At 37.8% G+C, this 27525-nt stretch overlaps 2 protein-coding genes across 2 annotated transcripts in view; both read left to right on the top strand.

Annotated features, from left to right (window-relative positions):
* Positions 1-27525, top strand: part of LOC118269600 (CCR4-NOT transcription complex subunit 6) — a 130233-nt gene that overhangs the window by 28858 nt on the left and 73850 nt on the right. The gene's annotated exons all lie outside the window — the stretch shown is intronic.
* Positions 886-4956, top strand: LOC118269609 (uncharacterized). Its single transcript, XM_035584792.2, has one exon. The coding sequence runs from the start codon at positions 1121-1123 to the stop codon at positions 2534-2536; it is 1416 nt and encodes a 471-aa protein (XP_035440685.2). The 5' UTR covers positions 886-1120; the 3' UTR covers positions 2537-4956.

Raw genomic sequence — 27525 nt, 5'->3', positions numbered from 1 at the left:
TGAAAATGATCGAGAATTTTCACAATATTTCAAAACTGTGGTACTATGTATAGGTTTTGCGAAATACTTCCTAAGTATTTCTTTTTTTAGGCTACTAATTAATGTTTTTTTCCAATGTCACTATCAATTAAAGAATTTTACACAATTGAATGTAATTTGGCTAATTACATTCTTCTACTAACGAATGTTATACTTTGCGAAATTTTTATTTTGACTTCAAGTTTTGCTTTTAAGTAGCTATAATTTTGATAATAATAAATTGTCATCTTTAAAAGGTGTCTTTACCACTTTATGATGCATCTAAATTCATTTTTATTTGACACTCCTGCCGAGAAAGTGTGCCATTAAACACCCATTCAGGTGGAGCAGTTTTCAAAACAATTTACTGCTCAATAAATGAATTTTATTATGGCTGTTTGCTAGTAACTGCGTTAAACTTTTAACTTTTAGGACACCTAAAGTTCCTTGTCCTTATGTGTGAGGTATTCCACTTAACACTCCTTATTTTCTGTTACAGGTAAGTTAACGTTACTTCTGGTAATAAAATGTTGGGGAAAATGGTAAGTAATTTTTATCTTATTATAATTTATCTTTTAAATCATATTTACTTGCGATCTCTACACTTTCCGTGAAAATATTGTTTATCATTGTACTAAACGTAAATAGTTAGGTTCGCAAATACGATTATTTTCTCAACATAAATAAAAACTGAATCGCCTATTATCGGAGCTGTGATTTTATTTGCTTCGTTACCTTTTAAATGAACAATTACAATCACGGTTTTCTTTTTTCGTCTCCGCAAGGAAAGTAAACAATGTCGAGCGGTTTAATTGTAAAGCGATTAGGGTTGTAAAGTTTTCCGGTGCATCGACGCTACAACGATAGTCGCGTGGCTCGTCGAGTCAGAGGCGCTCCCACTCAACACTCGCGCCCGCCGCCGGCTCGCACCGCACTCATTCACTTCAGTCTTCTGCCGACTGTCGCGGCGATAGGACGCGCGCATTCCGCTACTCGCCTCAGATGTTAGTGTACGATTACGACATCGCGTTGCAACTCGGACTTTTACCGTGACAGTGACACGTACTTTCACGAATATGGGTTAAACACCCCTTTTGCAGTGATGAGTCCGGGCGAGCGCGCCGCCCTAGGGCGCCGCGAACCCGCTCGCCCTCAGTATGCCACCACCGCACCGGGTTTCCCGCCGCCCTACTATCCGCCCTATGGGGTACCGCACCCGAATGCATGGCTCGGCGCTCCACTCATATCGATGGCCGGACGTGCACCACCACAATCTCGAAACACGCCAGTATCCAAGTTAGCTATGCACGCACAAGGAGCACCCCTAATTATACAAAACAGACACGACCGACGAAAGTACACCACGGCACCAGAGCAGCGAAATCATCGGCCGCTTGCACAAACGGAACACATCACAAGAGATCGGTGTGATGCACCCGAGGGAAACAGGCCGCGTAACCAACAGCAGCAAGCGCGTTCCACGCGAGGCGGACGTAACAACAACACGGATGCGGTCAGTGTCGCGAGCGATGAAAGTTCCGGCTCGACCAACTCTGAGACTATGTTGCCAAGGATTATTAAACCGCGGAAACGACGTAAAAAGGATAGAAAACCTAATAATATTGTACCACATGATTTATCAGGGGCTGCTCTGGATCTTGGTGATGTCGATCACTGTGCGGTTTCGGGATTAAATTCATCACATGGCATTTATGAAGATACGTACTGTCGGGAAATGTCTTTGCCTTATCGTTTGGATGTAAAAGTGTTAGAGTACCCAGAACCAGTACCGGAGACGTATCGAGTTTCAGCATTAGGAGAGGCTTTAGAAGCGACCCGCTTTGGCTTAGCAGAGGCAGCTTCGCCTGCTGAATCTGCAGTTAGTTCGTGTCAGTGTCGTCTTTGTGACCCTGTGGGCCAAATCTGGGATGCTGATTCCATCGCAGATTTGCTCGATGAAAATTCTTGTGGGGATTTTGCACCCACTAAATTAGAAGAATCAATGAAAGTAGTTGGGCCACTGGGAAAAAGAGGAGCAGACACGACGTTGCGACGGAGTTGGAGTGATCCTTCATCGAGGGTTCCGGAACGACGAGAGATTAACGCCGGCGAAACATATTCCGCCCCTAATCTTTACTCATTGTTCCCACCATCGAGAAGAGCTAGCTCGCCGGAACCTCGTTCTCCGCTCGCTCTAGACATATCCTCTGAGATCGTCACCTCGATGAATGGCCACCGTGACCTGGAAATAAAGTTGTTTTCGACCTCGCCCCCGGCTACGAACTCCGACCGTCGCTCCTTCTTCGCCGATAAAAGTGAAAGTGCTGTGAACGGATGTATCGCGAGCAAAGATCATAAAGTGAATAGTGCGGTGAATAATAACAACAACAGAGTTGAATCTAGTGTTAAACAAGATGGCAAAAACAGTGAGGATGTGTCTGATACGGGGTGTTCATCGGCGTTTGTAGCCGGTGAGCCCTCGCGCAACATTTGTGATTTAGCCTTAGTTACTGCCTGAGATACTCGTGTTCGAGTAGCGCTATGCGATATGTTAAGTGGAACTTTAGTGTTGTCGAGCAGTCCAGGTGGCTCTACGCTCGCCATTTGAGCTGGACTCAAATTGTCTCAGCGAGGCATGCACGGAGCGTCTCACCAAGGCCCACTAAAAATTGAGATCTCCGAATCGGTTTCCTGTAGATTCTATAATTAATTTATTGATAACAATAGCGTAGGAAACTGATGGGGGACTTTATCTGGACACACGTTGAGGTTTCAAATTCGCCGTTTTTCATCTTTGGCAGAGAAGGATTGATGTCTTTATCAAAGTAGAAAGTTTATTTCGAATTGTAGGGGATGAGTTATTGAGTTAGTTACTAGTTGTGAGTGGGCGTTAATGTCAAGCGGTGAATGTATGTTAGGTGAATTCACGTACAGTTGTAACTGAACGCGGTTAATAAAATGTTAATGTCGAGGAGTGGTGATCGAAATATAATGATAGATGATATATTATAAATCAATTGCAATTTAGTGAAACGAGCAGCTGCAACGATGCTGCAGGCCGGGCGCACCATAACTCGCCGTGTGCAATTAGCGTTTCACACTACTGACACGGTTCTCGCGCTGCGGCTGCGCGCTCACTATTGCGGTTTCCCGCGGTTTTCACCGCGCGCGCCGTTCCGGGTGGCGCCTCGTGCGCGCACACCGGTTCATACCGCTAATGACTTTTTTCATTATAAGTCATCTTTGCTCTCTCCAACTAGTGTTAACTTTTACAACAGTATTTCGTTCATTTCATAAAATCTTCCTGAAAAGTCACTAATCATTTCAGTAGTTTATCTTAAAATCTTTCGATTCTACTGCGCTTATCAGTATTTTTGTAAAACCTTTTAAAAAATGTAGTAATCACGTTTGGACTATCAAGCTATAAGCATTAGATATTAAAGTTATTATAATATCGTAAGCGACGGGCACGTTTGACGACTGCATCCATCACGTCCAGGCATAAAATTCACGAAAGTATCATTATCATCGTCATTGAAGTCATTATCGTCTACACTACTCATCATCTTTATCATTATTTGCACTTTACATCACGTTTCATCGCCGAGATCTTTGTTAGTCTTGAAATTACTATTATTTCCTGTAGTTACGTGACTTAAGTTACTAAGTTTGTTAATATCTCGTTTCTACGTTCCTAATAGTTACATAACAGGTGCGCTGTAGATAAAATGCCATGATATATACTTTTTATACCAGTTCGTTATCTGTATTTGTTAAAACTGTGTACAGAAGGGGCCGTTTTTGTACGATTTTTTTAGGAGATATGTAAAAAAACAGACTGCTATAATATTGTCATTTAGGACGTTTGAATAAAAACTGTAGTTTAAGTTACACGGTGGTTTTGTTGAGACAATGCTTGAGTTACCAATAAATATTTATTAAATGGTATGAGCTTTCGAATCATGGACCACAACAAAGTAATTGACAAATTGTTGTTGTCGGTTACAAGTTGAAATGTCATTTCGATATGCCACTTTGAAAGTATCGTCAAAAGTGAAACGGTGAATTAAAACCTCTTTCCGTACCTGTGTCAGTCTATTGTTAAGGTGAGGGTCCAACGGAGTTAGTGATGCCAGATAAAGTTCCATAATAATGTAGATAATGTGAATATAACTAAGTTATTCATGGACTGTACTGTTCTTCGCAGTCTTTATCGTTGGGTTTTACACTCTACGGGCTGTTTCTATGTTTTACGTTTTTATTTTTATGTGTGTTTGCTTATATTGCTCGGCGCGTGCGTGGGACGACATGATAAATTGGTTTTTGCTTTACTTTTTTTTATCTCTACGACAGACTCGGGCGAAGACGAGGAGTTATTACATCGCCTTGTCTTCTTTAAATTCAGTTTTAATGCGTGTTAGCGCAAACTTATCCAATGGGTAATTTATCGGTGTCTTCTTTATTAAGTAAGTAAGAGACCGCTTTGAAGTTGGGCCTCCTTCATTAAATTTAAGCTTTTTATCGAAAAGGAAGAAGGCAATAGCTTCTTTATTACGAGACGATACGTCTAGTGATGTTGCTTTAACTATAAACGATAATATGTAATCGGATTAGATAACCAATGTTGTTATTACGTCTCTGATACTAAAATGTGTAATAATTTTCTCGTCGATATCTACGAATATTTATGTATTATAAACAAGTTCGCCCATGAGTCTGTTGTTGTGTTGGGATTTATATGGGGCGTGCCACACGTGGTTGTAAAACTCAACGATACACCTCACTATATTATAAACAAAAATAGGCTATGTCTAACATACTGAGTGAATGCATTTTATACATAAAATCTAGGTTTAATATTTGTTTGTGTATGTTGTGAGGCATGAGTTCACGCTCGCACACTATTTTTGTACAATAAATTACCATGTCCTGATGTAATAGTGGTTGTTTTATTTCAATTTGATGTGACCGTGTTTCGCCATAGTTAGTTATACACGTGTACTCGATCGGTTAACGTTTTCTACCATATTTTATAGTTGTCGATTTACTTTTATCGAAACACGGTTTAATATTTAGAACGATTTATTAACGTGCAAGTGACGTGTTGAAGGATTTGTTTATGCAACAATGTATAAGAACAATAAAAAGTTGACCGGGTTACATTACAAAGGCTTGATTGACATGAATCATAGTTACGAACAACACAATAAGGAAACTATCGATAGTTTAGAGGCAAGCGTTTGAAAATTCAAAACATAGTTTGTAAACAAAATGGAGGTGTTTGCGTAACTCTCCGAAGCGACTCTCTATTGTGGAACAACAGCTGGCAGTCGGTTACGCATATACCATTGTGCTCTCGTTTGCAACGGACACGTTTGGGTGCGAATTGTTAACTAAACTCGACCAGCCACGTCACAAGTTCATTAGGTAATCAATTACTTCAACTCCAATGTAGTATTTTAAACGCTTAATGAAAATGTTTTAATAAAGAAATGAATAGTCCGATAAGTAAATCGGACTCACTTCATCATCATCATTATTCATGTCACAGCAAAACATTGAATAAATCTTTGGTGAAATATTGTAACATATTCTTGTCACCACAATGTGACTGATTCCTCTATTTAAAATGTGTCAACAGAACATTTGCATTAGTTAATTCACCATTAAGTCAGCTGAAAATTTCAATATAATAGAACTTTCACAAGGACGGTCGTCTTGGTCAATGTCACGAATGTTTGCTTTTACATTTTTATGGTTATTGCTCTTTTACGAAACTGCAAAAATTACATTCGTAACACGTGTTTGTAAGATTGTATTCTTTTTTATCTAAGCATGTATTGTGTATTATTCCAAGAAACTCTTCATACATCATACGCCTCTTTTTTGGGTAATCAATTTGGCAACCGCGTCCAACGCAATAAGTAGATAATGCTAGCTGTAATTGAGGACTACGTTCTTTCTGGAAATGTTTTGTTTTAACATGGACTATTAATCAGGTGTCACTGCAGACCACCTACAAATGTTTGTCCAGTCTTTAGCCGCTTAAAATTCAACCTCTACGTATCCTCGAGACGCTGTCAATCATAAGTCTTTAACGCTTATTATGAAAATGCTTAAATTACGTTTTTTGCGAGTATTAAATTGCAATTTATGATAATATGTAGTGTGAATATAAGTTTCTAGGTTCTGTTTAATATTTAATTACACACTACTCGTATTTACAGTATTCATAACTAATCTAGTTTAAAGTTTTAAAGTCATAACCAACCCTATGAGTTAGTTGAATGGCAAATTGTCCATTATTCAGACCTAAAACTTTCCACTACGCAGTTTCGTCTACTACTGTTCTGGAATTGCTCTGATCGTGTATTGGTACTACGACGCTCCACAATGCAGATTGTTGACGCATCTCGTAATCCTCGAATGTGGAGCACAACTTCAGTTGATCTCGTAAATCTCGGCTCACTATCGTACCTACATTTAGTTATTTGTTTACGCAACTTCACATATCACGCGGTATTACGGCGCATTACTGTTTCTGCGCGGACATTATTACTGTTTTATGACCACTTGCGACACTTGCTGCAAGGCAAGGCTCTGTTGTGTTATGTCAGGTTACTGCGGATATTGTATTTATTGCCAGCTGAGGTTACACTTCTATCCTTTAGGTATTATTAGATAGTGCCGAAGGAATTCGGTTCTACTAAAGTCTAAATATTTTGCTGAAATGTGCAAATTCAACTCCTAGAAACTAGTTTTACATGGTGGCTATTCTGGCTATGTCTTAAATGTCAAAAACCGCAAATTAAGATTAATACAAAAACATTCATGGACGTTAAAATTTGACATTTCGTTAGTCATACAAAATTGCTAGACCGCTTCATTACATATTCACATGACCAAAATAATTATCTCAGAGGCCAATTGTAAAGGAAATTATTTATGTCGACATCAAACACACATGGAAGGGTGTAGAATAATTTAAATAAAGCAACTCTGTTCACACAACACAATGGACGATCGCACGTGGCGAGTGACCTTGAATTGCTCGCGTATAGAAATCGCCACTTGTATATTATAGTGTCGACAATGTAAGGTAAACATAACACCATGTAGACAATGTTCCACGTAATACCCGTGGAACATACGATACTCGCTTCTACTCTACGCTGTTTCCTAGTCACGGTAGACGTTTGTCTTTACAATCGGTAGTCTAATGTTTACATTGCTACAATTTATATTCTTACATATTATTAGACATATTTACATACATGTGGTCAGTAGATTTGCATTTTTACATTTCCTAATAGGTGAATATAATGTGCGATACTTATACAAAACGAGTTATTTATAAAATTCAATAAGTTTGATATTTATAGCTGAAAATTTTGTATAACTACATCGATATACGACAGTGCCTCGTCAAGATTTTCTAAAATGTATTTAGTTATCAAATATTTGCGCCTGTCGAATGAAGTGATTGGCACTGTATTGTATTTGTTATTTTAAAGGATGAGTTAATGAAATCTTGACACTTAATTTGGATTCTGCAACAAAATTGTTCCAACTCTAAAGCATAAATCTAGATTAAATTTATGTAAGAAGTCTGTAGCCATATTTCCTTCACGAACGAGTTGCTATATTTTCGCAACATTGTACCGTAGAAAGTTTAGTGTTGTATTACATTTTACACTTAAATGGGATCGTAAACCGCATAGCTGTCAACGCCCTATCTCTGCGGTACGTAGTTGCACAGGGTTAGTTTTCTTCGCTTGCGACAGGAGGCGGGGTAGAAAGCCGCCTGGCTTCCGTTCGGAAGTTTCACGCGGCTTTCACTCGCCACCCGGCGAGATATGACGCCTTGCCGCACCGCACCGGATTAATATTATATGCTCGAGCAGATCAAATCTGCACTATGCAGAAGTACTTCCTTGCCTAAGAAAATATCGTTCTCATGGGAAAGGAGATCGACGCCTTTATGTTACTGGTTACTGATAGTTCAAGATTTATAGCCAGTAATTTGTTTATGTTCGGTATTTCTTCATAAACGAGTTAGTAAAAAAAGATTTGTTATCTCCTGTTCCTTTGTAGGATGGTCAGATTCTCGGTCGGTCATTAATTTTATTAACAAAAGCTTAAATTAAATGTCTAAACGGAATTAATTTTATTCCGGTGGGATTCGAAGGTGGTATAATGTCTGTGTCTGGTAGGCTGTTTATTAAGTGTTTATCTGGTTGTTGTAGATTACGATTTAATTAAAGAAACACTCGTTATAGTTGAACGCGAGTACCGCACGAATCTCTTAAGAACAACAACTTTTGTGTTTCGAGATTCACATTATCCTAAATAAAGCCTAAACGCTGAACAAAAATACTAAATCCTTTATGTTTTATATTTGTACAGTGCTAATGAACCTCTTTAGCGCAAAAAAGAAACAATGAGCGACCCCCATTTGTTCACACGCTGAGACAGATTTGAAGACAAATGACTACCCGATGAACAATTTAATTTAAAAGATGTGCTGGATGCTGCAGTTGGGTCGACGTACTACTGCCAAGGAACGTGCAAATCATCGTTATATGTGAAATAAAAAAAGCCACCTTTTCTTATGACCGTACGTACGATTTGTATCGGCGCAGTGTTAAATCGCATGTCTTCACGCGATTAATGTTAAATGTTCAATGATTTATGTTACGGTGAAAATTAAACTCCATTTTTGCTTCCACGTAACGCGCGAGTTTGGAAGGCTGGCTCGTTTAAGTCGTGTGTAATTGCAATTTTATTAATTACTTTATTTGTTATCTGATACCTATTCACCATTATGTGATGTTGAATTAAACTATTTCATTTACTCATACGTATTAATAAAGATTTGCTCATTGATTGCGTTACTAAGTAAATAAAATATTAGTAACATTAACAACTTTGAGCTGAAATCAAAATTGAAAGGAACCGCGTGCTCCAGATAATTATAGAGCAAAGTTGTGGCTGACCATCAAGTCAAATAAGATCTCTGGATGATGTGCAAATGTATTGTGTCTGATTATATATTGCACCTCTCTGCCGTTTATTAACGATTCCGTTTAGTCATCTAATGAAGTATTCAGGGCTGAACGTCATGCGGTCTCGATGCATCCAACTCGGTCCGGTTTTAATAACAAATCATCTTTACCATTGTGTACGGATTATAGAGAATTACACGCCGATTTCCATTACCATTCCGACGTGTCGTTTTATTTCGAAATGTTACAACATGATCGTAACTTTTGATTTATTCATATTCTTTCTCACAATAATATTTCTGAATATTTTCTTTTCATCTGTTTATCTACATTTCTTTAGGTAAAGACATAATTCTTTGTCTCGACTATTTGCGAACAACGAAAATAAGCCTATCTAGCTACGAAAACAAATAAACAACAAATCATTGAACCTTTATATCATATCTCTTTCAAAAACATCGCATTAGTAGTACATTCAACTTATTTACAGCACGTGCAGAGACGTTTGGAATAACCTCTGTGCTGATGTTTGCAATGCATGATTATAATTAAAATCAATTCAGATATTTACCTTATTTAATTAAAACAATAATTAAATTCAAGCACTACGTTGCAATAACAATTTCTGCCTTGTTCGTTTTGGCATGATCATTTCTTCGAATCGCGAGATGTATCTGCATGCTCATGAAAGTTTATCTCTGCAAGCCCACGCTAAGGAAGAGGCGAATAATATCGCTATAAATATATGAAAGTAAACCGTTACAATATAAAGCGGGCGTAGCAAATAAAGTTTCATTTGCGTAAGGCTGAGACGGGCGCGGTGCTCGGTGCGGCTCGATGGTGTGATTTCATAATTTTCTCCTGGCAGTTTTCTATGGGCGCGAGCCGATAAAGCTGTTCGAGTCGCAAGAGAAAGCCGATATAGTGTTGCGTTTCCCGATGTTCTTGCACTTAACACGTACGTGTCAAGTGATGAGCGAATAGCATTTATCCAATTAAACACAGGCGTTTAATTACCATTGCCCTTAAACTTTAATCGGCTCACAAGTAAATTGTAAACCTAATGTATAAATGAATGACAATTGGTTTATTGAACACGACCTGAATGAAGTTGTCGGTGGAACAATACACAGTGTTTCCAAATAACAATATTTTAAAGATACAGCGCCTCAGATCAAAGGGTTCTCGACTCGCTTTGATCACTTGATGAATGTGAAACGTGAAAGCCAATGAATAGGAAACGAGACTTTTTTTCTTTCTTACTTGCCATGAACGGTAAAGCGATTAACTATTTTTTATTGAAGGGAAGTGTAACCAAGAATGATTTTCACTGCAGTAAAAACCTAGACCACCGAAGGAGAATTTTATAAATAAAAGAAAATAAACCTTTTGTGGGTCTCAATTAGCTTAGCCCAGCAGAATCCACTGTATTACTTATACGTTAGGGTGAATTAAGATAAAATCTGGGACTTCAAACACCTTCAAAAATGGGTCTTTGGAGAGTCTTGAACACGACTTATCCGTGATCCCATCCGTACCCTTGGTTGAAGGCTTCGTGACGCAAACGCTGCTAGTTTGCGGCATCCGTCGTCAACCATACTTGTACGCACCGGTCTCGCGTCGATACGCGAGCGGTGAGAAAGTTGTTCAGCTGCTCTCTACGGCGCGATTGATTCTGTCTCGCGTGCTGCAAACTGCGGATGGCTCTGGGATGACTGCGTCACCTCGATCCGTTCCATAAGCTTTCCAAATACATCACCAATATCTATAAAAAGTTAATACATCAGTCTGTTACCAAATATAATATATTCATAGCTTTATTTTCATGACTGCATTCTGATAACTTGTTCAATATTTTATGCGCAACGTTTTTGTGTAAAAGTTAATAAAATCAAAGCTCAATTTGAACGTTGAATGATTTAGGGTTGTTGAATTTGTAATTTAATTGGATTGTAGCAATTGCTTCTAGTTTCGTTTTGTTCAGTGATAATGACGAGCTTTGAAAACTTTAAACATCTCATTAACTTTTGGGGCAGAACGGTCGTCTGAAGTAATTCACATTTGCTTTTAAGGTGAACATAAAAAAAGTAATTACATAAATTAAAACGAGAAATGTTTGTAGGTACGTCGGTGTTATTTGAAAGAGAATTTTATCAAGGCTAAAACGAGTATCGAAACGTCGGAAGGCAAGGACAGATAACAGTGGAGCTTTATGAAACCGTTTCGAGATTACTTTGGTATCATCGTAAGACACAACACGCGATAATAGATGCTGAGAGGTCACCGTTATCTTCTTCCTTATTTGATCGGGTGCGGCTTTCATACATTGCAGGAACTTAAGTGCCTGATAAAACACTTTAAAAACCATTGGCCTTGAGATATTAAGTGTTTTAGGTCATAGACTTAAGATACTCATTTTCTTTTTTATCTTAGGTATATTGCTACATGCTGTTCTAGATTTAAGTACTTAATGTATGGTTGGGTATATTTATAATATTAAGCCACGGTTTTGAGACAATATCTGATTAATTGCCCTATGCAGCACACGAGTGCACGCACAGATATACAACTGATGAATCTACACGGAATAGACTACTTCTCATTACCATTACATGAATTAAACATCCCTAATAATACATTCTATAAGCAATTATGTTCATTGTTTCATTGCACATAAACAAATATTTCAATGTCGAGACTAAACAGTTGATTGAATAATTATGTTGTCAAAAGGATGTTATTATCCAACAAGTAACAAATTGAGAAAGATATGTTCCGTACAGAAATAGCTGTGGTTTGGCTCCTAGTACCTAATTGAGCGCACGTGACTTTGCAGGAGAGATACAACACGTGGTGGTCTCAGGACACGTGATTCCTATTTAGGAACGCTTTGTAGAAAGTTTGGATGTCTATTTTAAATGTAACATTAAAATTAAAAAGGCTTATTGTAATTTGGGAGGCCTTTACCCTGCAGTGGGACGACCATGGCTGGAATCTAAATCTAGTTTAATTGAATAGTTGCAGGCGTATTACTGGAGGAACTTTTCTGTATGTTTTTGTAGGTTATGTCGTATCCTATCTTATTTTGTCTAAACGTGTAAACCTCTAGTGTCACAATCACAACTATATGTAGAAGATAACAGTGATAAAACAGTGGAATAGCTTTATCAGCATAAGACGACGCCTTTCAAAGATCATGAGTGTGAATGAAATGTTTTAATTGAATTGCCTTCAGCATCTCGAGTGCGACCTACAAACGCATGTCTTCACGTATAATAAACTTCACATTCAACTGCTTTCGAGTATGCTTAATAATCGTTCCGTCTGAAATTATTGGTGTAACATTTCACACCTATAAACAGATGAATCTTCGTGGAAGCTAACTACGATATAAAATTATGAGTATATAGTTGTAACAGTTATAAATAAAGTAGTTCAGGCTTTCATATTAATTCTAATAGCATAAAAGATTTATATAATTAATTCTTACTTCGTATACATTATCTCGTAGTTCTTTGAATATGGAAATCGATTTCCAGTTTCGCAAAATAAAAAGTAAATGCAAATGTGAACATTCGGTACTGGTACACTAAAATTATCATATAACTGGTGTGTACGCAGCAATAAAAAGTATTACTTGTGGCGCACGAGTAAAGCTATCCCTGATATTGTAGATAGTGAGCATTTGTTATAAACATAAGTACCTAATGTAGTCGTGTTGCGGGAAAGTCCACCGATGCGTGTGGAAGGTCGGATCGTTTACCCCGCAACGTGATATCATATACGTTACGTAACAGTTCAATGCCTACAGTTAGATAACGGAAAATCAAACCCTAAATATAATGAATTTGGGACGGTTTTCGATCGCTCCGTCGCGTAGTGATTTCATCTGTATATTGAACTGTGCGTGTAATGAAAGCTTTTTGTAATACTAATAAAGTGAGCACACAATCTTATCGTTGTTGTGTCAATGAGTTACTATATGTTCTATGTTTTCGAATATGTATTACTGTATATCAAGTAGATTTAAATAGCGGCTCTTTCGTTTGAAAAATGAATATGTGGTTTTCTCATATCAGAATCAAAAACACGCTCGTAAATGTCAATGTTGGTGACTAATGTGATGATACGCGCTCAGGTCAAGCCACTACTTGTGGGTTAGTAACCGGTGTTCCATTTATTTAAGTAATGACTTTTTCAGTTTTAGCTACGAGTAGATAGGCATCTGGACCGCTTGTGTATAAATATTCGATGGTCACAAAGCTTTATTGGGAATTTTGTTACGACAACCTCGTTCCCGAAACAACGCAAGAGCTTGTTTTTTATGACACCGAGTTTGCACGGTCCAGTTTTATTGACAGCGTCAAAATTGAGACGTTTTAAAATTTTTGGGTAATAACTTTAAAAAATACTTTGTTGACAAGAATTACTTTCAAGAAACAGAGACGGAAGTCTGAATAGAAGTCACGCCTGTTCACGTAAGCGACCAAAACGTTTAGGCTTTTTTTGAAATGGGTCCTTGAATACTTTGTGTAATACTCATTCAGTGTATTTTATTGATAGCAAAACAGAGGTGACAATTGAAATAAACGAGACTTAGCTGCGTCGATAAACACGATCAAAGAAAAAATGGTCCTATGAACTTTTTTAGATAGCATTGGCGCTTTGTGGTCAAACGGGTTACTGCGTTGTGTACGCATTAGTGAAACAACAGTCGGTAGCGATTTCGTACTGATCGACCTCGCACTAAAACTAGATTTATGTAGCTCGTTACTGGCAACTAAAATGTTTGTTATGAACGCTTGAACTAAATAATAGCAACTCTCGCTTCGAAATCGAGAAATTTATAGAGTAAAAGCGCAGAATATATCTATTTTTGCGCACCACGTGCAGAAATGTTTCATGATCGCGATCGCACACATGTGATAATCCTCAGTCTTTCCTTTGTATGTTCTCAAATACATCTTACACGGACGCGGAAAATGCACGTCCAACCTTCTTTCTTAAAGTAAAAACCTAACGTTTATCAACCAAAGTTTCGCAAATTGAGGAAAATAATATAAGTCAGTATGTCGGATGAAAAGGATGGAGAGAAAAAAGGCTCTAATGGCAGAAGTCTGTAGCGAAACAACGGTACATAATGTGGGTGTTGATAGTAGTTTCCATTACGACTTCAGATATTTGCTGTTTGAATTTTCCTCGCTTTGTGTTAGCCTTTGTTTTCTAAACTTCTAAATACCTCTCATCTTATCTGTTAACTACGACTGGTAATCGTGTCGCTTATTTAAGGATACTATTCGGCGACGTTTTAATTTTAATAGACATTCTTTACTCTAATCTTTAATTGATCAAATTAACTCTTTCATAAATAAAATCTAATTCATCGACAGAAAAAAACTAGCCGAGGTTAAACTCCATCGCGTTCGTTTTGTTTTGATTTCAGAATCAGATAAGCATTCACGTCGTTCATGCTTTGCTTTTATACATCTTATCTTTTTAAGTAGGCAAGCATATCCTTACTATAAACAGGATTGTAAATACATTTCATACGACCGTATTCGAAAGTATGGTAATAAATATTGGGTTAAAGGTACAGTAATACATATAAAGACAATTGCTCATTCAGATGCCCGAGGATTGGCCAGCATAATTAATTTATCTAGATGATTTCACCATTTAAATGCTCATCTAGATCGTTCGATTGCTTTTTATTTATGTACTTATTAAGCACTAAACTTTATTTATCGCACTCTGCTCGACATCAGATAATGTATGAAAGTAATTGAAAAAGATTAATTTGTTTAATTAAACAGTGTTCTTGCCTCGTTATATGCTATTAAGAAAGGATCTAGATTCGATCAAGCGCCGCCTGCTACTGATTACTTGTAATTCATACAAATACAGACATTCCTTCTAAATTAACTGTAGATTCCGTGTTATATTCTCACGTTTGTCAGCTTTCACAATTTATTCCAGTTTTATCTCTGTTACAACATTTTCAATTCGTCTACACGTCGCCACTGGACTAATGAGACAAGATTATTTATAAAGTAATATTATTCGTAAATTCCTTCCCTGCATTACGGTTTCTGTAAAAGAGCGTTTTCTTTTTACCAACAGCACTACCTTTTTGTAGTTGCGGTAATTACTGGTGACTAATGAATTACAATTTTGGTGAAGATAAACAAAAAGCTAATATTTACGCTACTAGCGAGTATGAGTTACTGTAGGTGTTCATCCGAATCATTCATTTAAATTCGAAAAGTTTCATTGTCTATCATTAGCAGTAAAAAATAACGCTTCCTCATATCACACAAACCGCCTTTAACTGTGAAAAATAAAAATCAATGTATTACGCGTTTTACAGTGACAAATCGGAGTAGTGGCGTGACTTGTTACAGTTTGGTTGTTGCCGAGGGGTTGTCGGTGACCCCGGCGATATCTCCGACAGCAACACACGCCTACCGTGTCATGTAGGTGTCCCTAACGAATTTGTCTACTTTATACGACTTTGTATATGTAAGCTAACTCGAAGGTTTGTCGCTTACATGTCCGTGAAATGCTTCAGCATGAATAATAAAAACTGAGGCGTGTCAAGGTTCTTGCAGCTATATCTAAGTATCATACGTAGTTGTACATTTAATTTTGTGGATTCCTTGATAAGGAAGATTTAAATTTTTACAACGATGACATCGAAATGATGTAAATAAAAATAAAAAACAGTTAGCTGCATGAGCCTGTATCTATCAAAGAAATACACGATACTATTATGTAGTGACATACATGACTGTTTGTTACTATTGTCGGGTTGTTCGCACTTAAATCATGCGTGATCAGATGAAAGTACGATTGTGGCGTTATCTTGCATCTTCCCACGAGCGACGCGCGACGGACGGCTTGAACCGACCTATTGTTTCTCGCTCGTTGATATTATATCGAAAGAAACTACCTACAAAACAATAGGATACAACACTAATAGGATGGATCTATTACAGCGATAACCTAGCAGTGGTACAATACATCATTCACGACTTTTTATTTGTAGCCTTTGATAAAAAACAACCGTTTAGGACTTAAGTATGGCATGAACGAAAATTTTAATGAGAATAAGGAAAAACGAGAAATTAATTCAACAAAAAAGCAGCAACTCAGATGCTGTAAATTAATTGTACATAATCAATCAGAAAGTCTTGTGAGGCAACAGTTCTTCGTCGACCGTCGTGGTCGCGCCGAATAAAGAAGTCTTACAATACAACTTGTTTCATTTAATAAATCAGCTACATAATTCGACCATCAAAATTCGACAGGTAATCCTTTGAATTCATTGGTGCGTGATAATGCCGTACTCGAAACGCCAAGGGACCAAACCTTTTTTCGTCTTCAGTCACATTCGAAGCATGACATCGATTAAAATTCCACAGAGCGATCCTCCATTTTTGGGACTTGACATATTTCTTAAGCGTTGACTCTGTGTTTTTTACTGTAAATGTATGGACCTGTACAGTTTTGTGTCGCAATATCCCATATACCTCGATACGCAACGCGTGACCACCGGACGTTTATAATGAACGCGTCAGGTTAATAACCCACACAGTATATAAAGTCCGGGGGATTCCTAACATAATAAAATTGTCATGATAATTATAGCAGTGTCCTCTTTAATTACATTTGTAGTCGGTATGCCAACCGTGAACTACTGTTCCTTGGAAATATTCGAAGACTCAAGACAAAATTGCTATCCCGTTCAGGTTATCGGCATATCGTATCTGACACCTCGGGCGGCACAAAGGCGTGACGTGCAAAGCGACACTGCTGTCTAATATATTGTGCAGTATGGCCGGCAGCATCAATTGCAACTCGATTCCCCTGAATTTCCCGCAATAACCGCGCCGTTTTCAATTGCCCGTACGTGTTCAGAACGCGTGCCGCCAACCACAGCCATCGAAGTATCTTTGCCCACAATTTCGATAAAACCCTGTGTTCATCACACCATCTTGTTAGGGTGCGCAACTTGTAGGTATACTGACCAAAATTGAAAGTACTAAATCGATCACGAGCATGTATCTAAGTATGCGTCCATATTATGGTATTATAGCATGGCAAACAACGTTTCTCAACGTTACCGCAAGGGCCAATTTCTGAGCCTTCCGAGCCACCCACCGGAGTCAGCCTGATTGATTGCTAATGACTATTGTTACGCTGTTACGCAACCCCTCGGGCGAGCCGTCCGAACTGACACTGTACATGACGGCTAACATTACTTCCATACTTCTGCGTCTCATGGATGAACTAAACCGTTTATTTGCGAACAACAATAAACGGATATGTTTGCCCTCAGGGAATTGACGTATCACTGATACTGGACACACACGGGACTGATCGAAGCCCTGTAATAATCGTCGATATTAACCTCCGCAGGCTAAGTCATTTGAAATGACATCAGTCTATGATTGCACTATATTTTCATTCTCTTGCCATATAATTTGGTCCATGGTTCAGTACAAATATAAAGGTTCAAATTGCTGTAGGCAGTAATTGCTAGTCACAGCACCTGATTGATTGTTAATAGATATTGTTACATGATCGTCTTTATTGGACAGATAATTCCCGTATATGGGGTTTATATCCCGCCTTATGTGATTGCTTTGATTATACTATACCTTTGAGGTTTCTCAACAATTACTTATTTGGTGATGTCGAGTTAACAGTGGTCGTTTAATTGAAGAAAACACGTAAATCTCTGATTTGCAATTATGTTTCATTATACTATTCTAGCAATAGTTAAATTACTGCTAATGTAAAGTCTTAATGTTGCCCAAGAGTTACTGTATAACGGTGACCACTTGATAAAATAGAAGTTGAAATTAAACTCCGACTCGAATTCTTCTGACGACTTACAGCTACATATTTAGTGTTTGTGGCAACCGATGCTGCGTGCGTAAGTAGTATGTACACTGATTCACCAGAAATTCGTGACGCGCGATAATCGATCCGCGAGCATCGCGAACTAGCGAGTTGCGATGCCCAGCGACCCAGCAGACCTCGATCTGAATCAGCACGCGGCCGATTCAGCGAACAGTACAATCTGACCAAGTTGGAAACGCACTACACAACCAGCGACACCGGAGCAACAGATCGGCCGCCCGGCCTCGGTCGATTACAATCGCGATGCTGCATCGCCGCACTCCCATTATGGCCTTTTACGTAGCGATTGTATCAATTGTGACGTCGATTATCGAAAACGCGCCGAGGTCAGTTCTCAAAAAAGTCTTTGAATCCATTCATGTGTTAAAAGGGTATGTTGTTTTTGTCGATAAATCGAAGTAGATACGGACGAACATAAATATTCAGCAGGATTTAAATTGTATGCTCTTAAACATCTATTATCTGAAGGTGATCAGTAAAGTAACGTAGTGGGTAAACAAAGGCAGCAGGGTCAGGGCATACTGCCGAGGGCGATGTGCTGCTTGATTTATTAGTGTTCGATACCGGAGCCCTTCCGCGGTGTCCGTTGACGGTAACCGCACGTATCTCGATGGACCCTTTACAAACACTAGTGCCTAAATCCCTACCTAATGGTAGGAAACCTCCGGAAAGGAATTGCGGTTATTCAGTAGGCATTCATCCGTAGTGTCTTTAATTTCGTAAGGTTTCTTAATTGTAACATTATCCAATACATAATTATGATGGTTTAAAAATGAGTGTGTTTGTCAAAGACGAGTATCATATTTGTTTTTACAAAGTAGGTACGATGAGATTTATGTAGAAGCTATTACGATCTGATTATGTGCCATTATTGTTGGTAGTGGTCGGATTGTAAAATTGATGGCTAGACATACGGCTAGAGATACGCAACTACTATTAATGAAAAATACACCATTCGAGACGTATACTTACTCAACGAGGGAATCCAAGCCGCTCCCTACCATTAACGCATTAATTTTCATCTTAGCAAGAAGTTTTGCAGTGTTATTGGAAAATAGTGGCTCGTGAAATTGGAGCAAAGTTAAATGACTGATACGAGTGAGATCGAACATGTTCTGTGACCACTACAGGGCGCTGCGGTTTCTACTCGGTCGGTAACATAAGTAGCCCAGGACAGAATTAATTATCGACGGGTAGTAGTACTCAACGGTTTCTTGTGTAAAACGAGACGAGACTCTCCATGGGAAAAAGGTTAACTGCATATGCAAACGTTGTGAACAAGGTGAAATTTCCGACTTGTACGAACATTCGAAAGTTTTTATCTTTTATGACTATTGCACTGGGGTGGCCAGTTAATGTTTGATTCTTCTTGTCATTATGTCCTACCTAGCAGATTTTTCTATCAATTAATGTATCTGCAGGATTGTATTTAAACTTGAAGGTGGTAACATAAGAGAGGGCTCTCCCTCCCTCTGTCAACATCGACATCTCGGCCACACGATGTCTGCTGCTGAATATAATAAGGTCTTCACATGACTTCCAGATAGGCTGGTTGAGAAAATATAGGTAGAAATAGGAAACTTTATTATAAAATAATTTAGATTTTTTTATGTGATCCTATTAACTAAAATTCCATTTTTATAATTACCAGATGCCTCAACTATTTATCATTACTGATTTTAATAACTAGGGCGTCAATAACAGAAAAGTAAATAGGAAATGATACACAATTTTAATAATATTTTTAACGATAAATTTTATGGTGTAATACATCACGATGGTATAACATCGGTGTAGGGTATCTTAGTAATTGGATACACTTATCGTGGCGGCCGCGGGCGGGTCTGTCCCCGTCCACCGCGTGGATTTATCGCCGCAGCAAATCATTGCGTTCATATCACTCGGACTCTAGCTTCCTTTCAGCGATACCTTTACAATTCGCTAAACTTCCATTAGCCTCTGACTTCTGAATTTTTAACTTAAGTATGATGTTATCAAAAAACACAAATACATTTTTTCCTTAATGCCTTCTTTTTCTTTTGCCATAAGCAGATTTTTTGTGGTCCTCTAAAATGTTCTTGTGGCTATTAATATCTCTGATGATAATAATCTTATCCCAGTTTAATCTACAGCATTAATATGTTTAAAATACTTGACTATTCTTTACAACTAATGTTAACGTTAGCAGGAAATAGGAATGTTTCGATAGTTTTTGTTATTTTTTAATTCTTAACTTATTCATTTACATAAGTATTCAAAACCGATTACTCGAAAAGATAAACAAGTTAAATGTACAAACCGTGTTTTTCCATTGCACCTAAATTCTAAGAAACTATTGGAATTAATGACGTTTAGCGTACATGGTTCTTACTGCCACACCTTATAAATTGTTCATCTAAAAAACCTCCTGTTATGTCGCCGACGAGACGGATAACGAAGACGGTCATTAAGTCCTTCATCGAATTAATCACTGTCACAAATTAACAAAGTAGAAACGACGTAGTAAAAAGTTACTATTTACAGTAGGTATAATGGCAACAGTTTTAGGGTGAGAACACAAATAGTTACCGAAACTATAGGAAAGTAATAAAAAGTTTCTAGTCGGAGGGTTACAGGCGAATGCATTGCATGAGATCTCCCTAAAATAATATCAAATCATATAGAAGGAGACGAAACTGTTTCGATACTCACATGCGAGTTCGACAGCAATGCATCGTTTGTCGTTGTATTATCTCTCATCTGATTCGTCAGTGTCAGCTCGATAAACGATCCCACTAAATCGGCAATGCATTATCCTTTGTGTGCCTAGCCGCTAAAACTGTTCGTGATAAATGAGACACGTCTAACGTGAGACAATAAATCAGCTTCTTCAACCGGCAAATGCTTTCGCGTCAATTTCTTACTTTTCCTTGTAGCTTTTCGCCTGTCTCATTTCCATCGATGCCCAATTTTGCGAACTAATGCTTTAACGATTGTTTCACCAGCATTGGATGGAAAACAAAACGATGGTTAAGACGTGACCGTTCAAAGAATTGCATTGTATTGTAACAACAGTTCTTTGCAGTTGGGATCCTGAAGGTTAACGCGGAGACGATCATTTGTAAAACTCTTGACCTCTGATGAACAATGTTACCCTTCGATCGGGCTCATGATAAATGTGTGCACCTACATTTATTTTAAACGACTGTTCAACGATCCTTTTTTGTTTTCGTTTACTTACAAATAAATCATTTCGAATGGATTTATATTGCCTTTGCGCCGGCGTGCCAGCAGTTGTTCCGCGAACTTTGTTTTGCGTGGTTATTGGGTCAAGCTTTTAATCACTGTCAGTTATTGCATAACGTGTACATGTATAGTGTTTCGTTCACGTGTTGGTTTTACACCGTTAGTGTGTCGGGTAACAAGTGTAGGGCTTCGAAACGTTACAAACACAGGCTATCCCATGCTCGGGCTTGTTTGTAACTTAACGCTTTGTTTCTCACGCATCGAGTTACTTTAACGCTATTTAATGTTAAAGCAGAATTTGCAAGTGTTACTCGGAATGTGAACATTTGCAGCAATTTGTGAGTGTACGAAGCGAGTTATAGCGGAATTACCCTTTGTTGAGTTTATTTACTTAACTTGGAATAGACATTGGTATTCCACAGTCGTGAATTGTCAGCGCTACACTAACACCCACTTAAGTTTAAAACGATCCCTAGTAAAATACAGTCGCAGATCATTTACAGAAACTCTTAAACATTTATAAACAGACAGTCTATCTAAATCTTCATCTCCTGATAGCTTTGCATATAAATCTCGAAAATTTAGATCAGTAAAGCTTGCGTGCTGGCTTGATTGCGACTATAAACTACTCATCCTGGAACAAGAAATATAGCTAATCCTAACATTATGTGCGCGCAGTCAGAATTAACCTGATGCATTGTCTTCGATTCATACCGTTTGTAATGATGAGTGACCAGCGTCAATTTGTCATAAAATTGTCTTTTGTTATAATAATTTGGTATTTTTATAACGGTAAGTCCGTGTAAAGACAATAACAGTATCTACCCATTAAGCTCAAAAATTGTCTTCGGAACATGGACACTCCAAAGTAACTGGTACGATGAACAGTCGCATGGGAATTTTGCAATAACCACCACACCAGCCACACGGATTGACATAATTCGCCTTTTACGACACCCACGAGAATAAAGTAGCTGACCTGTTCAGTTAGGAACTGCACGGTGCAAACAATTGAATTTAGATACAATATACATTTTCATTGCATTCAAATAGTAGGCGGTGAGCTCAGGACTTACTCAAGATAGCGTCATTAGGTGATAGTGTCAACTGAATCGTTGATGAATCTAAACCTTGTAACAGTTGCACATCTAAACTTTTCTTAATTCATTCTTATGCAACCATTTCTCAATTGACCGGAGAGGACTTCACTGGTTACATCATTTATTACGAGATTTCATTTTATACTTTTTTATTTCACCTGTTAAAAATATCTTTTGTGTTTGCTTCATAGCTATAAAGAGACCTGAGATTATTAGGTGACTTAACATTATGAACGTTATTTTTATCTTAAATGCCTAGCAGCCTAAACCAGCTTCCTAATGCGTCACACGATCACGTGGTTTAGGCTGGATGACAACGTGAGTTGACGAAATAGAGTAAAGTACACGCTTGACACTCGTGATTTAGGGTTACTTTTTGAACTGCGATTCTTTAAGTTAGATATATTTCAAGATTTAGAAATTAAGGGACGTTTAATTGATTTGTTACCTGCAAAACCATACCTGTCTATTCATTTTACATCAGATCCAGGGAGCTATAAAGTAAAACATGGAGCAATGTAATTTACGTTAGACTATCAGACAAAGCGCTGTTCGTAATGATCAATGGTATCCGGTCCTTATAAGTCTTTTTCTTTACCTCAAAGCTTCACAATCCTTAATACAACATTATTGTTCAGCTTCCGGGTCATTAAGGATTATAACTGTGTATTCTGTCTAGAACGATTTGAGTGACACTCACTGGCTACTATCTAAGTAGTTAAATTGTTATTTTGACATCTATTTGACCTTAATGATGTGCTATTAAAAATGATATAGATGCAGCTAACAGTCAATCTAATATTCTTTTTATCGTAAAACTCGATTAATTTAAAAATACCCAGACATTTCTTGATATGTTTTTCTCACATATGGGTGTTTATCACTGATTATTATCATTACAATTAACGAATTCCCCGGCTTAACAAGCATAAACAGGCTATGCTTCTATTCCAATTAAGAGAAAAACGAGCCGAAGCGTCGCCTCGCGTCCACACCGGTCTTAGGCTATTTTCTACTTAGATTTTTTGTTCTCCGATAATTTCATGCTCATCCTAACATCGCCTTTCTTTTTTATACGTTTATTTATCTTTTATTTCAAGTTCTTGTGAGCGTACGATCTTCACTAATAATATAATATTGTTATGAGTTGACAGCGGTTACTTTAACAAGGCTGCCATTTTTAATGCAATTTATCCTTTTTGTGATTCTACTTGACGACTAACCTCGTGGTCTATAGTTAGATTTGATCGCTTGACTTGCCTTCTAACACGCCATCGTTACGTCACATTTGCCTGTGATGTTATGATGTTCGGCGCTTGTTATAAAGTCAGTGACATTTGTTTAGCTATAAACTTCCATAATGCCGAGGTCGGGGACCGAAATGTGTCAGGTGAGTTGTGTCGTTTGCAAAATAGAAGATTAATTCAGAATTTTATTACTCCACCATATACAGTATTACTGAAAATCGATTTCTTGACAATGACCTTGTCTCTTGCAGTATTATCCAGAGCCTTATCTAAACCTCGACTCGACTTATATTTCAATTGCTGTTTCATCCTGAAACTAGCGAATAAATCTCAACTCGGTGTGAAAACAGTAAACCATTAAAACCAGCAAGCAATAAATATTTTTATTGAATAATTAAATAATTTTATTTGGCCGTCTGGAAGCGATACAATTAAATACTACTGCAAATATTACCTCTTACAAAATTGGTTCGTGTAACGTGTGGCCCGAGGCGAGGCAGGCGCGTTGTGAAATTGAAAATATAATTAATACGGACCGCGAACTACTTCATTATAAAATTGAACTGTCTTTTGAACGCCTATAGCATATATGTTATATCACGTTGTTTGTAGAACTGTTCGACACAAACTTGTTTTCTTCCATGGCTACATGCCTGCGCAAGCGCATCTCGGAATGTATATTTCTTGACTAGTTTTAATTTATGGGTAAGGTATCAAGAAGTAATAAATTGTAATGTCATCACGAGTGTCACACCTGTATTGCTTTGCTACTGTTTTCGAAATACACATCTGTCTTAACTTATCTGTGGCCTTTACCACATTCATTGGCAATGAAAACAGCTGTATGTGATTTGAAGTTACCACTACAATAATTCAATTGTGTAAATGACGTAAAATCATTTACGATGGCAACTCGACAACCGTTACAATGATGATCAATCGTAATTAATCAAATCGAAATGCAAATGTCAACCACTCTGTCACGCGATGCGCTCGTTAATATGATGAAATAATTTATTGACTAGTGAGCAACTCGCCGCTGATCCTGCGCACATTCTATCGTTGATGAATTCCCACTTTTTATCTCCCAAATTTAAATTAGACCAGATTAATACGCATTATTAATCTTCGTAATTAATATCAATCTCAAGTACACATTATGTTAAGTTATTCCAACCTTCTGCGGTTTTGTAACTCAGATACATATAAATTCGTATAATATATGTTGTAAAGTCAAAGCATTATAAGGTCACTCAATGTGAACGGTAATTTTTATGGTAATTTACATTTATTGTTAATTGATTTCAATGATAAGTATCACAATGGCACCATTGAATGATGGTTATACCTACAGCTGGACGTTCAGTGTTGTTCGATTGCAAGGTTGATTGCTGTCTGTGGTATACAAAGTAAAGAAATGTTGTTATTGAAACTTTTTGTGGAACTTGTCGTGTTATAGTCTTTGTTCCAACTTCGAAGGAATTTGTTATTACGTGAAACCAATTCTTGAAGGCCTACAACTGAACCACATAACTTTAAAAATGGAACTGAAATTACTTATTTGTAGCTTGAAAGTTATGGTATTTCGTCACCCAATAAGCAGAGCAAACAACACTCTTTTAGTTTACTTTTATAAATTGGTTGTTGACTGTACTAAAACTTTTCTTTATACATGACTATTCAAGAATACATTATGTATCAGGTCGACGTCGTCCACTTAGCCATAGTGATGTGTATGTGGGTCAGGCTTAATAGGCGATGCCATGGCTCCATCGGCGGGGTTGTTACCAGCCTTGTCCAAGATTGAACTAGTTTTTCTATCAATCGAGACGAGGGCGAGGTGATTGTGAACTAAGATATGACACGAACAAGTTACAAGAAAGGAGCGTGGGCGTTTGTCGCACTATTGCACTGTTTGCCTCTGTTCTTGCGTAAGTGTATTACTTGTACTGTTCGCTGTACAAATAATAACACAGTAGCTGGACAGTTTGCTACTATTTATTTTACATCTCAATCAAGATTACACTTTACTACGTATTTAGGTTTTGGGCCTTGAATTACTGCACCGAAACAATGCAAGATTCAATATTTTAGTATTGTCTCATTTCATGAGTAGCTGAAAACACAGTCTTGGACCGATGCCAAGATTATGTCTATGGCCGATAATCGCTTTTACCAATATGTTGCAATATGTGTCAAGGTGGCTTTTAAAATTTCGTATAAGCTGCCAGTTTTTTAATAGACATTCTTTTACTAATGTCAAAATATAAAGTCTGGGAAGTGTTCATTGTGAATGACTGTTGTAAGAACCATTGTCTTTTTAAGTATTTTCGACTTGTACCTACCAGCGCTGGATGGAAAGGTCGCGCTGAACGAACGCAAATCATTCCTTCCATTGAGGTAATGAACTTTATAGATGTGGCTTTGAACTAATAGAACATGATTGACGTGCGACCGTTGTCGCTGGTGCCAGACCAAGGCCGCTGTCTTCCCACTACACCTACTGCGCAGTACTGTTATCAGAGGGAGCGCTCTCGCGTGTTGATAAAGAAATTATGTGAGCACGTGCACCGTTGTGATTTCCGTTAGCTTCCCTTCGAAATCTGCCCGAAATCTCGGCGTAGATTGTCTCCAAGCTGTCTTCATTGAGGTCACGAGGTTTACGATTTCACTCAATACGTCTAAATACTCACGCTCCGCGACTGCTGCGCTTGTTGATTTTGGAAACCGTTTTATGTTGCCATAAAACTCGCAGTATACGCGCTCGCTGTATTCCAACACACACTTTAAAGGGAAAATGTACATCTTTACGTCATATAATCTCGAAGTGTCGTTCAATTTACGACATGTAAATTATTCATCAACCGTAAATATAGTATTCCATTTCGTAAACGATCTTCCATTTTACAGGCTCTTTTATGATTTCAATCAGCTGGTTTCAAATAGCTTTAGAATTATACGTGTTTACGTTGATGACAAATATTAAAACTTAAAACTACTTTTTCTTTCAGAGCGGTAATATACTTAATATGTAATTATGTATGTATGAAGTGTCGTTGATTTAATCATATCCTCCCATTTCAATAGCTCTGTAAACTAGGTAGCGATTGTTACTAGTTAATATTTAATAGCTCCGTCGGCATTGGTGTCAGGCTCGCTAGAGAATGGAAGGTTGTCTATCGGCACACCTCACCTACCGCTGCGGACGTGCAATTTACGCCGCCGCTGCATTCCTGCCCTTAACTATCTCACTGTAAGACATAATTAGGCTAGCATTGAATACACCTAGCTGCACTAATCTACATGCCGTACTGATTCGATTAACCCTTTACGTGTCAAGAATTTGTCCTGCTTTATATTACATTCATGGTAATAACTGTTTACGCTTTGCCACACACAACTTTTTCAAGAGTTAACGTCTTAATGTAATCATTCAAAATGTATCTGAATTTTTTGGAGAGGTTGCTCTAGAATTTCTTTCGATATTATGGTTGATAGTATTATAGTTATCGATAGCACACAAAAAGTAGCCTTGCATCTGTGGTATTCACGAAGCTATTTAGATGTAATGTAAATCTTAAAGGGCAAAGGCGTGGCATTAAGTACTTTGGACTCGTAAATATATCTGTAGGCGCAGCAGGTGACCTCTTAGGTGTTTAGTTCGTGAGCTTGCGTATTTATTGCATCCAATTCTCTACTGGATTCTATTGTGACGCGGTACAAGCACATGCGACTCTTGAATCACACTCAGCTTCTGAGATAGCAAACTTCTTTGTTTTGCACTAAGATTTACTACTCCTACTTTATTTAGATTGAAAATAAAATCTAGGTAATTCAATAAAAATCTGCGTTTACTCTTGCTTGAGTCAATATTTATGTTCAGTGTAGCGAGTTACCGACTATGTTTCTTAGATAATTTAAATAACCGCATTCTCTTATTTGACCTTCAGTAATGTAACAGCATTATGTTGACTGAACTGTAATGTATTTGCGCTCGCATTGTAA

This window comes from Spodoptera frugiperda, chromosome 30, assembly GCF_023101765.2.
Source record: "Spodoptera frugiperda isolate SF20-4 chromosome 30, AGI-APGP_CSIRO_Sfru_2.0, whole genome shotgun sequence".
Taxonomy (NCBI): Eukaryota; Metazoa; Arthropoda; class Insecta; order Lepidoptera; family Noctuidae; genus Spodoptera; species Spodoptera frugiperda.
This window is presented reverse-complemented; position numbering and strand designations above follow the sequence as displayed.